Source organism: Manacus candei, unplaced genomic scaffold (assembly GCF_025592945.1).
Source record: "Manacus candei isolate 608988 ecotype Guabito, Panama unplaced genomic scaffold, ASM2559294v1 h1tg000043l, whole genome shotgun sequence".
Classification (NCBI taxonomy): Eukaryota; Metazoa; Chordata; class Aves; order Passeriformes; family Pipridae; genus Manacus; species Manacus candei.
In genome coordinates, this window is record NW_026138091.1 from 10303423 (window position 1) to 10319684 (window position 16262).

The following is a 16262-nucleotide window of genomic DNA, read 5'->3' on the forward strand; positions in this document are numbered from 1 at the left end:
GTTTTGGTTTGTTTTTTGTGTTTTTTGTTTTGTTGTTTTTTTGTGGTTTTTTGTTTTTTTTTTTGTTTTTTTGTTTTTTTGGTTTTTTTTTGTTTTGTTGTTTTTTTTGTTTTGTTGTTTTTTTTGTTTTGTTGTTTTTTTGTTTTGTTGTTTTTTGTTTTGTTGTTTTTTGTTTTGTTGTTTTTTGTTTTGTTGGTTTTTGTTTTGTTGGTTTTTGTTTTGTTGGTTTTTTTGTTGGTGTTTTGGTTTTTTGTTTTGTTTTTTTGTTTTGTTGTTTTTTGTTTTGTTGGTTTTTGTTTTGTTGTTTTTTGTTTTGTTGGTTTTTGTTTTGTTGTTTTTTGTTTTGTTGGTTTTTTGTTTTTTTTTGTTTTTTTGTTTGGTTGGTTTTTTGTTTTGTTTTTTGTTTTGTTGTTTTTTTGTTTTGTTGTTTTTTGTTTTGTTGTTTTTTGTTTTGTTGTTTTTTGTTTTGTTGTTTTTTGTTTTGTTGTTTTTTGTTTTTCTTTTTTTTTGTTTTGTTGGGGTTTTTTTGTTGTTTTTTGTTTTGTTGGTTTTTTTTGTTTGTTTGTTTTTTTGTTTGGTTGGTTTTTTGGTTTTCTTGTTTGGTTGGTTTTTGTTTTGGTTTTGTTTTGTTTTGGTTTTGGTTTGGTTTGGTTTTTTGTTGTTGTTTTGGTTTTTGTTTTGTTTTTTGTTTTGTTTTGTTGGTTTTTTTGTTTTTTTTTTTTGTTTTTTGGTTTTGTTGTTTTTGGTTTTGTTGTTTTTAGTTTTTATTTTGGTTTTGGTTTTTGGTTTTGTTTTGGTTTTTGTTTTGGTTTTGTTTTGGGTTTTGTTTTGGTTTGGTTTTGGTTTGGTTTTGTTTTGGTTTTGTTTTGGTTTTGTTTTGGTTTTGTTTTGGTTTTGTTTTGGTTTTGTTTTGGTTTTTGGTTTGGTTTTTGGTTTTTGTTTTGGTTTGGTTTTTGTTTTGTTTTTGGTTTTTTTTGTTGTTTTTTTTTTTTTTGGTGGTGAGACATGGTTGGGCTAGTTAAGATTGGATCAGTTGCCTAATATGGTTCCTCATATGTTTACATGAATACAGTTGTCACCACAGGGATGAGGAGAAAAAATTAAAGGCTGGTGACAGCAAAGGATAAAACTGCTTCTTTCTGCAACACCTGTTTGCGCTGGTGGAAGTGCCTTTGGACCTGTGGAATGAGTCCTGGTGAAAGTTAGACTTGCTGTCTTGGTTATAGTGCAGTAATTATCATTACCACACTGGTGTGGTATTGGTGTTTGCTGCAGAGCTCTGACTGCAGATTGTCTCTGAGAGAGGAAAATGCATCCTAGTAGTGAGGGTTGTTGCAAACACAGACAGCTACTAAGCTTGTATTCTGAAGGGCTGAGTTCCTGCGAGTTTCGTGGTCAGTGGTTTTCTTCACTGGGCTTTCAGATTGCTTTGCAGTGTTAGATCTTAAAAGACCTCTAACTTGAGCGAGGAGTGAGACATGCTTTGAGTTTGGATTTTTGTTTCTTTCATTGTCACTTCATTCTTCTATAAATTTATGATGGGATGATGACACTATGGGTTTGTAAGATGTCATGGTGTGGTCAAACCAAACACAGGCAGTATTCTAGGAAAGTAAACCCAATATATATATCATGGCTAGAGAAAAATTTCTCATTCAAAATAATAGTTCTCTCCTTATTTCTGCACTCCAAAGAGATTTATGCCTTTGGATTTGTGTATTAGAAATCTTCATAGTATGAGGTTTTTATGTAACTGTTGAGAAACCACAAATTATTATCTGAGATATACCAGTTTGATTTTCCAAGCTATTTTCCAAGCTATCCAGTTCCAGTAAATTTTTTTCCTTGGGTGTTAAACTGATTACTAGAAGCTAAATGTCAAGAACAAGCCTGAAGCATTATTTATTGAGCATAGCTGGTCATCTATCAAGCACCTACTGCTAGTGTTCGAAGCCACTTGGAAGGAGGGATTTGCACTCTTATGTTAGTGTAAAAAGAATGGATCTGATGGATGAAGGACCTTTCAGTCACCTTGCTTTTACGAAATCCACCTGGTGCCTGCCCTGAACAAAGAGTTTTGTGCTTTGTAAGAGTAGTAATAATTGAAAAGGCTGTGTAGCTTGTTTGAGCAGCAAATATGAACTGACCTATTTGCAATACCAAAACTGAATGACCATGTGGTTTGGCAATTTAATACTCTAGCAGTTAATGTGACAGAAATCTTAATATATAGGCTTTGAGCATGATGTAATCAGGTCTTGATGCTATTGTCTGTGTACAAGATTATCTAAGGCCACAATGAATGATGATAGGGTACCCAGATAAGGTCTGATAGAATAGAGGATGGAAAATTCTCCTCCAACCTAGTGATCAAATGATTCATGGTGACATGAATAGACCTCAAAAAAGATTCCTCTCCTGTGGGTGCTAAGGCAGCTCTGTGTTTCCCCTGCCTCTCTCAGCACAGTGATGAGGACTGGGACAGCTCTGGAGAGCTCCACGTGATGGTGAAGATTTGTTTCCTTGCTAAAGCACAGGCCATCTGTAGTGCAATGTTTGCATCCCAGTAGCTCCAGTTGGAATAAAAGTGCATGTGGGAGGGGGAGATGGTTATTTATGTGTGAACTGGCCTCGTATAAGGGTAGGGGTGTTATGCATATACTTTCTTTCATCGGTTGCTAACGAGAATATCATAGGAATTTGGTAGAAATTTAGAAACCAGATTATTTTTTTTTGTCTTTTGGATTCCCCTATGTGAAAAACAAATGAAATTCAGCCTGGTGTGACCCTGAGCAGGAGCTTGATTAGGACTTCAGAGTTGTACGGGTTGTTACATTTCTTAAATACATATTAAAAATATTCCTGGTCCATAAAATATATGGACTCTTTTCTGTTAATGAAGAGCAGCATTTTCATAGGTCCAGCTTAAAGAATAAAACTGTTTTAAGAACAGTGGTGTACACTGAGAGTGGTGTACTTGAGAGCTCAGCTCCAGTGCTGCCAAAAGAATATTACCAGTTCTATTGCAGTTAACTCTACTGTTGTTTCTGAGTTAGTGTCCCCACATGGAGCAGGATGGTCAAATTACTGTGAATTGATTTAGTTCTTACACGGTTGATTACACATGCTAATTAATTGATTTTGAGCGTTAAAAATGTATATTAATTTTTTTCCTCGTATAATGTATTATGGAAAACCTTGGGAATTGTTTTTCTAGCATTTGACATCTTATTTTGTAAATTATCTCTCTAGAGGTTTTGAGCTTGGACCTCTTTATTTTCTATGCATATTATGTAAAATTCAGCAGAACTATTGCTTCAGTCTTGTGTGTGTGTGAGTTTTTAAAACTAAAATATTTTGTGTTTGTCATTACTCTAACAAGGATTCATGACATTCTGTGCAAGAAGCAGCAGCAAAATACCACACAACTGGAGTATGTAGTGATTAATTAGCAATAATATATTTTGAAATTTGGTGAGTTTTTAAGATAACTATAGAATTACTTAAAGCTGAGTAAATTGTCCCTAAAGAGGTCTGCTCTTTGCTTTGTTTTGTTTTTTTTCTTTTAAATCAGTTTATTTGTAGTATTTCACATTTTTGTAGAAGTCACTAAAAAGTTGCTCATGTCGTGCTTCATGGTTTAGCCTCATATGTTGTTACTCTGTGCTTCATTGCCAGTGAGCTCATACTTTGGAGGAGATATTAAAGGTACCATGTGGCACCCATGGAGAAAGTAAGAGAGTTATGACCCTGGCTCAAAACAAAACACCACCCTTCTACAGAATAGAATAAGTGTCCTAGAAAATGTGTTCTCTTTGATTGAAATGGCTCCTATTGCATGTAAAACTGATGATTAAAATACTTTGGTCCCTGCTTTTGCCTGTCTGTTCAATTGTGCTTCTCATAAATAGCTTGTTGTTTTGTAAGCTATTTGAATGAGGATATAAAGTAAAGTAAGATTTTATAGTGAGTGTTTTTTTCTCTTGGTTTTTTTTTTTTTAGATACTTCAAGAATTGTTAAAGCATCTCCAGAAACAGCTGAAGTCTTTTTTCAGAAGTTAAGAAATAAATATGAATTCACGATCCTTGTGACCTTAAAACAAGCCCATTTGAATTCAGGGGTTATTCTCTCTATTCATCATTTAGATCACAGGTAAGTACTGATGCCTGTATGCTGGCTAATAAAAGTATATGTATTTATGCAGTAAAAAATTGAACGTAAATTAGAGCAAAATTGTTGTGTAGCACATCATTTGCAAATATTCATAGTGTTTGGATAGCCATAGTGTGCAGATTCATAAAAATTCACAAGTCCAAATCAGCTAAGGGAAGGGGAACAGATGTTACTCTTTACGTGTCTCTTGCCACCAAGGGCAGGAAAAGGCAGTTCTCTGTTGTCATTCAGAACCATAAGGCCCAGACGATCAGCTGGTATAAAAGCGTCATGTCAGTATAGCTACACCGATTCACAAAGCCTGGCCCTCTATGTTCACCTCCTGCACCAGTTTAACACGGCAAGCAGTTTAAAAAAAACAAAAATTCCTCCAGCTATGGGCTTATGCCTCCCCATGAATGACAGAGAACTTTACTCAAAATGATTGCAGTGTTTGCTAGAAAACGTTTCTTGGCCACAATAACCCCATGCAGTGCTACAGGCTGGTGACAGAGTGGCTGGAAAGGTCCCCAGTGGAAAAGGACCTGGGGGTGCTGGTCAACAGCCAGGGAACATGAGCCAGCAGCGTGCCCAGGTGGCCAAGAAGGTCAATGGCATCCTGCCCTGTATCAGAAATAGCATGGCCAGCAGAACTTGGGAAGTGATTGTCCCTCTGTTCTTGGCGCTGGTGAGGCCATACTTCGAGGACTGTGTCCAGTTCCAGGCCCCTCAATTCAGGAAGAACACTGAGGTGCTGGAGTGTGTCCAGAGAAGGGCAATGAAGCTGGTGAAGGGTCTGCAGCACAAGTTTTATGGGAGTAGCTGAGGGAACTGGGCTTCCATGGAGAAGAGGAGGCTCAGGGGTAACTTTATCACTCTCTACAACTACTTCGAAAGGAGGTTGTAGCCAGGTGGGGGTCGACCTCCCAGGCCACCAGCAACAGGATGAGAGGACATAGCCTCAAGCTGTGCCAGGGGAGTTTTAGGTTGGACATTAGGAGGAATGTATGCACAGAAAGGGTGATTAGACATTGGAATGGACTGCTCAGGGTGTCACCATCCGTGGAGGTGTTTAAGGAGAGACTGGACGTGGCACTTAGTGCCATGGTCTAGTTGACAGGGTAGTGTTTGGTCATAGGTTGGACTCAATGATCTCAGAGGACTTTTCCAACCTAATTGATTCTGTGATTCTTTGATTCTGTGATCTTCTGTTTATCTGCATATTGAAATCTGAACTGTCTTACATCAATGGAAAGCATTTGTCAAGGTTTCTAGTTGAAATCAGAAGGTCTGTGTTATGTGTGTAGGTATTTTAACTGTGGATGTGTAACTGAGTGGCACTGCTGAACATTTTTGGAACCCTTATTCTCTTAACTGTGAAAACTATTATTATTCTTATTCTAATGTTATAATGTTAGAGCTATGAAAAAATGAACATAATAACTAGTTTGCGCCTTGGTGAAAAAAACTCCTACCACCATTTGTGTCCTCTTTATCTTATCCTCTTACAATTTTTCTGTAGAGATGTATGGTTTATGTTTTGTTTTTGGGTCTCCTTGTAAGCCTTTGGATAATTGAAAAAGAAGAAAAAAACTTTTCTAGCTTATTTAGGCAAATAGTCATTCATTAGGTCAGATTTGTTGAAGCAGCTAAAGAACAATCTACTTGTGAATATTTCATTGTGGTTTTTGGGAGAATATTGGGTAATCCATTTAAAAAGAAACTAGAAGAATTTGTTTTAAAAATTTTAGATGTAATCTGATCCCCTTAAAGTCAGGAAATATCTTCATTATCTTCAGCAGGTATAAAATTACTCTGAACTAGAGTATGGCCAGAAAGAACTTGTGGCTATTATATTAGATGTGCCCTTAGGCTTTTAATAAACACATTCTGCTCTATTCTGTGCTAGGATGTACAGAAGTCTGTGTACCATAGTAGAGCTTGTTCAGGTTAACTGTGCTAAAATAAGGGCTGACTTAGGTGTGGGTAATACTGGAATCAGGGTAGCATCTCTGAGTCTCCTGTAGTTATGGTTTTAATGTTTTTTTTATGATCAATGACAATAAAGACAAGAGAATGTAGAAGTTAAACATTTAGATGGCTTACATTACATAGCTGCTGCTTCAGTTCTGGATCTCCATCTCTGACCTTGCCCACCTCTGACCAGGGACTTGTCTGTAACAGTCCTTTAGTTCTTAAACAACTTCTTGTGAAGTCTTTGTGCAGTCATCATAGTTAGTAGGAGAAGTAGCAATGCCAGACCTGGCTCCACTCCTTTGCCCTAGCTGATGTCAAAAAATATTGTGCTAGTATTGAACTGCTGCCTGGTGGCTATATTCCTAGTACTAGCTCATGCTTTTCTGCAATGAGGAGTTAAATGCTAGTAAGAAAGGTGGCAATAACTGAAAGATATAGTCAGTTATCACACAAGTAACTTTTCATAGGTTTTATTTTACAGAGGTTTCTTAACAGCTAATGATTCTAGGGTAAAAGAATTTCTAAGGTACAAGAAAATAAAAATGTTTAAGAAGTGGAAACAGGTATGTTTATTCAGTGGCTAAGGAAACATTTTATGTTTTTGAAAATAAAACTCATCCTCTTTGCATGGGTCTAGGGAATTTTGTGCAAATATGTTAGTTTACAGCAATTGAGAGCATTTCCTAAATTGTAGTTACTTTTTTTAATTTTATGATTTTCTTTATAGACTTAAAATAGTTTACGTGATTCAGAATTTACTGACTCAGTCTGTGTTGTCTAGTTTTATGTGGTTGTTTTTGTTCTTTCTTTGCTGGTTCCATTTTGAGGATCATAAAACATAAATACTTGCACTGAGATATGACCATGCAACTATTTAAGGCTTTGGGTCTTAAGAAGTTGGCAGGACTGGTCTCACAAAGTTTACTCCCTAGCATCATGCTGAATGCTATTTTTGCTCTGTCAGAGAGATGCAAAAGTTCTTCATGTAAGTCAGGCTTGGGCATTGGCTTGGGCATTTGCTGAGGCTGGGCTGTTGCTGTCACCACAAAAAACAACTCCTGAGATGATGTTCTGCAAATATAATAATCTTTTCGTACTCAATTAAATGGTTTTATTTTTCTTTTCCTAGCTGAGTATCAAAGCTGACTTCCCGTTTTATAACAATTATGCTTTTCTCTAGTATTTAATATAATAAAATATTTAAAAATAAACCTAAAGTGAAAGAATCCAAAACAATACTTTTAACTGTCTCTTTCTAACTTGCTCATACATTTCCACAGATGTTGCTTTTTTCCCCTCTGATTAGAGCAACCAAGGAGTTTGGGCAGCGGTAGTTTTGGGTACAGTGTGGAGGGTTGATTCTTTCAAAAAAAAAAAAAAAGCTCTTGTGGTGTCAGGGAATCCAAGTTACATGTCAGTAATAGTTCAGGTGAATTTCAGGCAGCTGAATGCATCTTTTGTATATGGCAGATTTATGTATGGCATATGTCTGAAAGATAGAAGTTATGAATGTTTTCTTAACTTGAGAGCATCACCTTGACCACATACAGTGCCCTGCCTAAAATGCATTGTACTTCACAGTAACAAAGTGACTGTTTAATTGTGTTAATGAAAGGATGCCTTAAGTCTGAGTAGAAGCAATGTTAAACACTGATTGCTGTGTGTTTGCTCTCAGCTTTCAGTTTAAGCTGTATTATCTTCCTCACTTCTGAATTTGTCTTACCTACTTCTTGAAGGAACAGTCAACAGAGAGATGATTTGAATCTGCGATGGGGTTGTAATATATGTTAAGTCTCACTATTCCATCATATATTTTCATTTAATCATCAGCAGTGGAGAGATATAATAAACTTTTTTCTCCCTTAGTGGTTAGATGGCTTTATGTAACTAATGGTATATTCCTGTCTCTTGAGATACTGCATATTAGGGCCCTTAAAGCAGGAAATTGCAGGGTTGTAGTTTACTCAACCCTGTTCTTTCCTTTGATTAGTGCTTTTTATATCCTGAAACAGAGCACGGAAATCAATAGAATATTATGGACAGCTATTCTCTATACTTAATTTGTTCTTCTACTAATTTATTCACTTTCTGCCTTACTTAGCATTTGTTTTCACAGTGGTTGGTGTCTTCTTATTATCTGTTGTCAAATGGGCTGTACTGTACAGTAGTTTCAGACCTCTTTCAGTATGTTGGAGGAACTTATCTGTGACATTTTCTCTCTTACTGATTTATGTGTACAAGGAGATAAGTTGCCGGAGGTGAATTCTGTTTTCTCATTTGATCATTGTATTAAAATAGAGGTGGAACTGTATGTTCTCTGCATTTAACGTATGTATATCAGTATTTCTGGACTGACACCACAAAATCTGCTGCAAACATGTTACACTGAGAAAAACTTTCAGTATTTACTGCTTAAGCCAATAATCACCACTTAAGGCAATAATTTGCAGAGCAGATGTTAGGTAAGACTAATACGGGATTCATTTTCAAACATTAAAGCTGTATGTGGCTGTTCCTGGTGCCAAAAGAAGTAGTAGCTTGTTTCTGCTTTTTAAACCACTCCATGATGTTCTTTGTTGGAAGAGTGGAGGGTTATAGTGTTCTGTATTGTTTTTTTTGTTTTAAATCTTAGTGGTTGTTTCTTACTGGTCTGATGATAGTCATTAACCCTCTGGAATTTGTTCGTAACAACAAATTGCTTTTGAATTTAATTTCTGTAGTGATATAAACTTTTCTGGTGTTAGTCCTTATTCTTTTGATAATGGTTGCAGGTTTCATCAAAGCTGTCAAGAAAAAGGTGGGTTTTTTTTTTTCTTTCATTCACTGCTTTTCTAGTGCATGTGAGGATTCTTTGGCACAAAGGATTCTTTGTAGATACTGGCAACTTGGTAGGGCTCTTTATCCCAAAAGAGAAAAGTTCCTTGTTTCTGTTTGTTGGGGAGATTAACTTCTATCCCCAAGTATGGAGTTGGATGGAAATATTTGTAAAGCAGCAGTTCTGTGTTATACTCAGTTTAATATCTTCATGATGTTAGGAATGACCTATTTCTTTAAGTGTTGGTTATGAAAGTTATTATAAATTTGATTGACACCACGTCACTGTTGCTTGGGGGTTTTTTGGTTTATTTTTTTTTCTTTTTCAGTTTACTTTATACTCTGTGACCAAAAAAAAATATTACCAATAGTGTGTAAATTCTTGTAATGCATGCACCTTGAAAACACTATTGAGTAACGTTTTTTAATCAAGTGAGGCCAGTCTGTCCAATGTAGATCATCCGGTGCCAACTAACCAGGGTGAATTGGTTGAGAACTTTTTCCAGAATGCTCATATACACCTGGAACCTCTTACTTGAATTGAGACTAGTGACAGGCCTTTTTGAATAAGAGACAAAAGATTATTCCTTCCTAAACCACCACTGAAATAGCTGAAATGTGAGTTTTGACAGATACTGTTATTCTTCTGCTGTTGTTTGAAAGGCTTTCTATGAACAAGTAAATAACAAAGAAAACTGTACTCTTACGGGGTAGGAAACGGGAGGAGTTATGTTGAAAGTTTCCTTTTCTTTTACTAATGCGTATATCAGAAAGTTGCTTATTTTATTTATAGTCCTCTTGCTCTCCTTGGATAAACTTTGTTAAGAAAGAGAAAGAGAGGGATGGTTTGTGCCATTTGTTTTTATAGTGTTTGATCTGAAAAAGTTATTCCCTCACTGATTTTTTTTTCAGTAGAAGGGGAAGCTTCAGATAGGCAAGACTGATATTCCCGGGACTGTGTGATAGTGAGAACAAAATGGAAATAAATATATTGATAAATGGGGTTAGTGAGAGAGATGAGAGGAATGAGAGCAATTGCTCAAAGGCAAGAATTACTGTTTAAGAAAATATTTTCTTGTTTGGGAATTTGATTTCATATCCATGGCTCAAACAGGAATGACATGGACAATGTGCTGTAATATCAGCTTTGAATTTTTCGAAGACAAGGCCACCTTTTACAAGAATAGAATCATAGAATTACAGAATCAGCCAGGTTGGAAAGGACCTCTGAAATCGTCAAGTCCAACCCTTGATCCACTACCACTGTGGTTACTACACCATGGCACTAAGTGCCACATCCAGTCTCATCTTAAGAACCTCCAGGGAGGGAGAATCCACCACTTCCCTGGGCAGCCCATTCCAATGCCTGATTACCCTCTCTGTAAAGAATTTCTTCCTAGTATCCAAACTACCCTGGCAGAGCTTAAGACCATGCCCTCTTGTCTTGCTGATAGCTGCCTGGGAGAAGAGACCAACCCCCACCTGGCTACAACATCCTTTCAGATAGTTGTTGAGAGTGATGAGGTCTCCCCTGAGCCTCCTCTTTTCTACTCTAAACAACCCCAGCTCCCTCAGCCTCTCCTCACAGGACTTGTGCTTGAGTCCCTTCACCAGCCTTGTTGTTCTTCTCTGGACCTGCTCCAGCACCTCAATATCCTTCCTGAGCTGAGGGGCCCAGAACTGGACAGAGTACTCGAGGTGTGGCCTCACCAGTGCTGAGAACAGGGGAAGAATCACTTCCCTGGACCTGCTGGCCACACTGTTCCTGATCCAGGCCAGGATGCCATTGGCCTTCTTGGCCACCTAGCTTTTCTTGCTGTACTTTGAAGAGCTCAGTGGGACCTCAGTTCCTACTTGTGGCACCTGGCTCCTCCATTAAGTGCTGTGGGAAGGCTGGCTGGGAGCCTTGCCTTCTCATCAGCAGTAGCATCAAAGGGTCTGGGATATCTTGTTACAGCCAGGGACTCTTGAATCATAGCACTAAACTCAGCAGAAGCTATTCAGAGTGTGAGAGGGGGGGAAGATTTTTCCTCCCTGATTTAGAGGCAGAGTTGACCTCAAATTTTGCGAAGTAAGCAGAGAGATCTCTCAGGTGAGAGGCAGGTCTTGACTTCAAAGCCAGCAAAGGCTTCCAGACCACAGCAGTCCCACTGAAATCAGATGAGGGGCTGCAAGATGGTGATAGAAACAGTATCTTATTGACATCCATTTTTGTCCCATGTGCTTTATTAGTTTGAATCAGGTACAGACACTGAGGGGGACACTGATGGGAAGGATTTGAACAGTCTCATGTGTTTGTTTCCTAGCCTTGGGGATGCACCAAGCTTTAAAAACTCCTAGTTAATGTTTCAAAATGCTTAATGTTACTTCCAAATAGAAGAATAAGGCTCACACTCCTGACTGCCCAGTCATCATACCATGGAAAACAGCAAATAATGCGTTGCTGAATGTGGTAGTGGTGCTGCGTGAATTGCTTTTACATCTTCATAATCTACACCTAGCAGAATAAGTTACTGCTATTGTAGCCATAGTTTGCAATGAGTAGGGTCTACTGAAAAGGATCTCTTTTTTTGTTTGTTTGTTTTATGTAATTATACCTAACAAAAAAGCCAGAACTTTCATATAAAAATCTTCAAATGAAGATATTTTTATATGTAATGGAGCTTTATATGTAATTGATTTTAATTTTTTTCTTAAGTACATATTTGTCTTTAATTTTATTGGTGTTCCTTTTTAATGTAGATTGAAGAGCCATGAAGAACTCTTTTAACACTATACCTATAACTTTAAGTAGGAAAAGTTTAAAGAAACAATCCAAAAAACGACCCTGTAATAAATTAATAAGCAACAGACATGATATCTTGCCTTTAGCTTCTAAAATATTTGTCTGCATGCTGTAAAATGAAGTTAAAATTATTAGTTGCCTGGAGTAAGTGTGGGCAGTTACACTGTGCATTTGTTGTGTGAGCAAGGATGCCAAATGAACAAGTGAGCCATCAAAGACTTGGCATTGCCCACGCTGGCTGTTAGCTGGAATGGCCATACCTCCCTCTTGTCAAAGACTGATACTGTGTGCAGCAGGACCACCTGGTGTTTCACTTCCTAAATCTCTAGCGTTTTGCTGTACATCCTGACTCCCACAGTCTCCCTTGAGCTGGTCTGTCACAGCCCAAAGAGCAGGTCCTGCCTGGGCTGGTTGTGATCATGTGCCCTTTGCCAGGATGGTCATTAGAGCTGATTTGTTGACAGTTGAGCAGATCTGCTGACTCCTAGCTCTTATGCAGTTACAATAGATCAGTGCTGGGCAGCAGAGAACACATCACTCTTTTCTGTCTCAAATTCCTCTGGGGCATTTGAAACAAATTTCTTCCTCTTACGAAGACACGTTCATCCGTAGTACGTAAGGGATCGCTGACTGGCTGGTTTCCAAGCAGAGTGGCTGATCTGCAGTGGGGGCCTTGGCTGCTGCCTTTGGAGATGTTACATCTATGGAGATGTAACAACCTTTTTTTCCAGGTTGGCATTTTCTTCTCTGCGTGTCAAACATAGTAACACCTAAGCATGTATGATCTCCCTCTGAAGTTAAATCAGTTTAACCCAATGCAATGTGTGTGTGGTTTTTTGCAGGTTAAAATCAAATACGCTGGTATTGATTAAACAACCACAGAGATTACGGACATTAGAAGTGGGGAGCAGGTTCTGCTATTGTGTTTCTCATTGGGGTTTATTTTTCGCTCCAAGAGCTTTTTGCCTTCTGCAGCATAGAAGAGCACCTTGGAGCTTGTTGGAAGAAGCATCAGTGACATTTATAATGGGACATCTTTGGCTGCTGCTCTCCCTGAGATGAGTAGGCTGTTCTGGGCTGGTGTGGACAAGGAACCAATGACTCAGCTGATGAGCTTCCCCTGAAGCTTTTCAGTAATGAAATTCTTGGCTAGGAGAAGACTGCAGTACAATGCAGTTATTGTTTCCTTTAAAAAGTCATTTAGGAACTGAAATCATTCTCTTTTCCCTCTCAATGATTAGCAATCCTGAGTGTACAGAGAAGTGTACAGTATTTTTGTCACCAGAAATGAATTTTTAAACCCCAGGTGTGTTTGTTAATGCTTAGTATACTTTCTCAAAGACTCTTCAAAACTTTTGGAAAGTGTGCACCCAAGTGTTACAGCCTCACAGACGGAACAAGAAGCCTCACTGTGAGCAAACTTTGCATTTTCACCTGTAATGAGTTTGTCAGTGCTGAGGCTTGTCCCATCTTCTGAAGCTCATGAGACTGAAACAGAACCATGTAAGTCCAGGCAGTTAAACAGATGTAGAAAAGTGGGATAGCAAGCACAGTATTTTGTAAGTAATTAGGTGGAAATAATTCACTTTCACTTCCCTGTGTTTCAGCATTATGGCATTAGTTCAAGCTGAAAGCAATATAGTTCTGGCTATCATTCCACTTGCTTTTCTCATTGTATTTTGTTGCTGCCTCTACAGATTATTAATAAACCATAAATTATTCTCCTACTAATTCTCCTAATGGCTGTTATTTTCTTTTTCACTTTGATGCATATTTTCTCCTTTAGAAGGGAGTTGTATTTGTTAGTTTACCAAATGGAAGAACAAGAGATTGTCTGTGAATATCAAAACAGTGCATTAATCACCATTAAAACAAAATCCCAAGTGTCCACAGTTTTTGCAGGACTTGGTGTCGGCAGATTTCCTTGCTTATTACAGCATCATCAATTGTCAGCATCCTCTCTCAGCAGTTTTTATTTTGTGAAATTTGTACGGCAATGTCTTCTTTTTATTGGCAAAGCCATGTTTCATTCATTATCTTGCCTGCATAAGGGACAACACGAGTACATTCTGTACCAACTGTGTGTCTACAGGTGTAGTTTTTTCCCTGCCTGCCTGCCTCTCTGTGATCTGGCATCAGTTCTGTCATTGACTTCAAATGAGTGGATAGCTGTTGGTTCTACCAGGAAGCCTTTTTCAACGTATCCCTGCCTTTCATTTTCCAGTTTGTGTCTGCGACTGGATGGAGACACTTAGAAGTTGCTGGAGAAGTCCTGTTCTATAATGTTACCCTTCTCTGTTAGGTTGGGAGTGACCTTATTTTTATCCTTGAAGCTTGAGTTATGAAGGAGGTTATTAAGTTGACTGATGTCCTGCCATTACTGCCCATTTTTTTTTCAGCCTGGCCTTCTGTTAGTTTCCACTTCTTGCCAATGCAAAAATTGGTTTTGGGCCATGAGAAGGTAAATTGTCTCAAATTATAAAATTTATATCTGAAATTAGTTAACTTCTTTGTTAATACTAAGGATGAAGAAGAAATTGTCCTTTGCTGGATTTGCAAAAAAATAGTTCTACTGTGAAACACTCTGAAGAAAGGAGAGCTGTACGGTGAGCCCAGCCTCTCTTCCTAGGGATAATGATTGTACAAGATAGTTTTGATTTGGCCTCAACTTCACTCCTCAGAACTGTACTGATTATCGTGTCTATTCCTTAATATAGATAACCTGTTTAAGTAAATGACATCACCCTGGAACATGTGCACTCAGATTACAAGCCACTGTCATGCCTGATTGCAGATGTAACCGCAAAAATAGACAAAAATGAACTGTCCATTCTCTCAGTTGTTGTGTATCTCACCACATATGTTGTTATTTTCCTTGTTTTTTAGCTGTATGTTATGTATGATTTTTAGAGAAGCTCCATTTTGTTTTTCCTTTCCTGTGTAAAAAGTATTTTCTTGGGGGAATTTTAAAATGAGAAGCTTACTACTTTAAAAGACAAATAGTTTGTCAAGCTTTTTCCCAGAAGAGTTCCAACATGCAAGAAACCAGCCCGTCTAAGAACTGAGTTTGTTACGGAATGCTTTTAAAATTAAGCTGCTAAAATTTCACCATCAAAGCTTGAATTTGCAATCTGCAAATCTTGTGAAGGGTACACTTATTTTGGCACAGCTGCACTGCTGGGTTTTTACCATATCTGTACATATTTACATGTATATGTGCATACATATAGAGTTGTATGTATATACACACCCACCTCACAAATACACATACTTATTTAACAAAGCAAATATGTACACATATATATAAATTTTTCTGAGGAGTTAGCATTTATTGATTTTATGTTTCTTTGGAGAAATTTTATTACAAAAAGTAAAAGGAGATGTAACAGTACACATGAAAGCAAACAAAGCAGTGTTCAATCTCAGTCCTTACTTCCCTGATTGGTAATTGCTAATGATGTCCCTACTGCAAAACTTGGGGTTGTCTTTTATGCATTCATGCCTTCAGAGTATCCTTACTGTGCTTTCAGGATACGAGGCAACTATTCATAATAGCATAATACTTGCAATCAGATCATGTTCTGGAAAATAATGTTGCTAGAAGCAAAAACATTTGGCTTGAAATCTTATGTACTTACCTTGTTGTAAGTTGTTACGAGTTGTAATCTGCTATTATTTGTCATTGAGAAGAAAGATGCAGTGGAAATCTGAAAAGAGTCTGCTTTTGTCTTTGTATCTCCTTGCTTGTTTTTCTCCCTCTTTTAAGTAGATGCTGCATGATGATGAGAAGATGGCTTATGTAAAATGTTGCTGTGCTGATAAAAATGGTCCATGACACGATGATGTATTTATGATACAGGTACCTGGAACTGGAAAGCAGTGGTCATCGAAATGAAATCAGGTTGCATTATCGTTCAGGCAGTCATCGCTCCCACACAGAAGTATTCCCATACATTTTGGCAGATGATAAATGGCACAGACTTTCCTTAGCAATCAGTGCCTCTCACTTGATTTTACACGTGGACTGCAATAAGTAAGTAAAGAGTGTTGTTTTACAAGAATTTGTCACACTTTGAATATTCCAGCTCTGGAAATTGAATGATCATAAATTGAATGATAACATCTTGGGACTATACTTTTCCTTTCCTTTTCAGAATTTATGAAAGAGTTGTGGAGAAGCCTTTCATGAACTTGCCTTTGGGTACAACCTTTTGGCTGGGACAGAGGAATATTGCACATGGTTATTTTAAGGTATACATTCCCTGAAAGGAAAGGAGTGAACTGAAATAAAATGATTAAGGAATTGAAGCATCTTTCGTATGGTGTGAGGCTGAGACAGGTGGGATTGTTCAGCCTGGAGAAGAGAAGGTTCAGGAGGTATCGGGGGAATTGCTCTGAATGTCCCATGCTTCCTTCTTCTAGCCCCAGCTTTAAATGCTGTGCGTTACAGCATATCATCTGGAATATGACCCCACACCTGGTCGGGTGGGGTCAGCTGTCCCGACTGTGTCTCTCCCAACTCCTTTTGCACCA

The 16262-nt window shown here is 37.8% G+C and overlaps 1 protein-coding gene across 2 annotated transcripts in view; it reads left to right on the forward strand.

Annotated features, from left to right (window-relative positions):
- Nucleotides 1-16262, forward strand: part of NELL2 (neural EGFL like 2) — a 145930-nt gene that overhangs the window by 17845 nt on the left and 111823 nt on the right. For both annotated transcript variants that reach the window (XM_051795791.1, XM_051795789.1), the window contains exons 3-5: nucleotides 4003-4153; nucleotides 15589-15762; nucleotides 15884-15980. In XM_051795791.1, the coding sequence (XP_051651751.1) occupies nucleotides 4003-4153; nucleotides 15589-15762; nucleotides 15884-15980 (422 nt within the window). The remainder of the gene's footprint in view (nucleotides 1-4002; nucleotides 4154-15588; nucleotides 15763-15883; nucleotides 15981-16262) is intronic.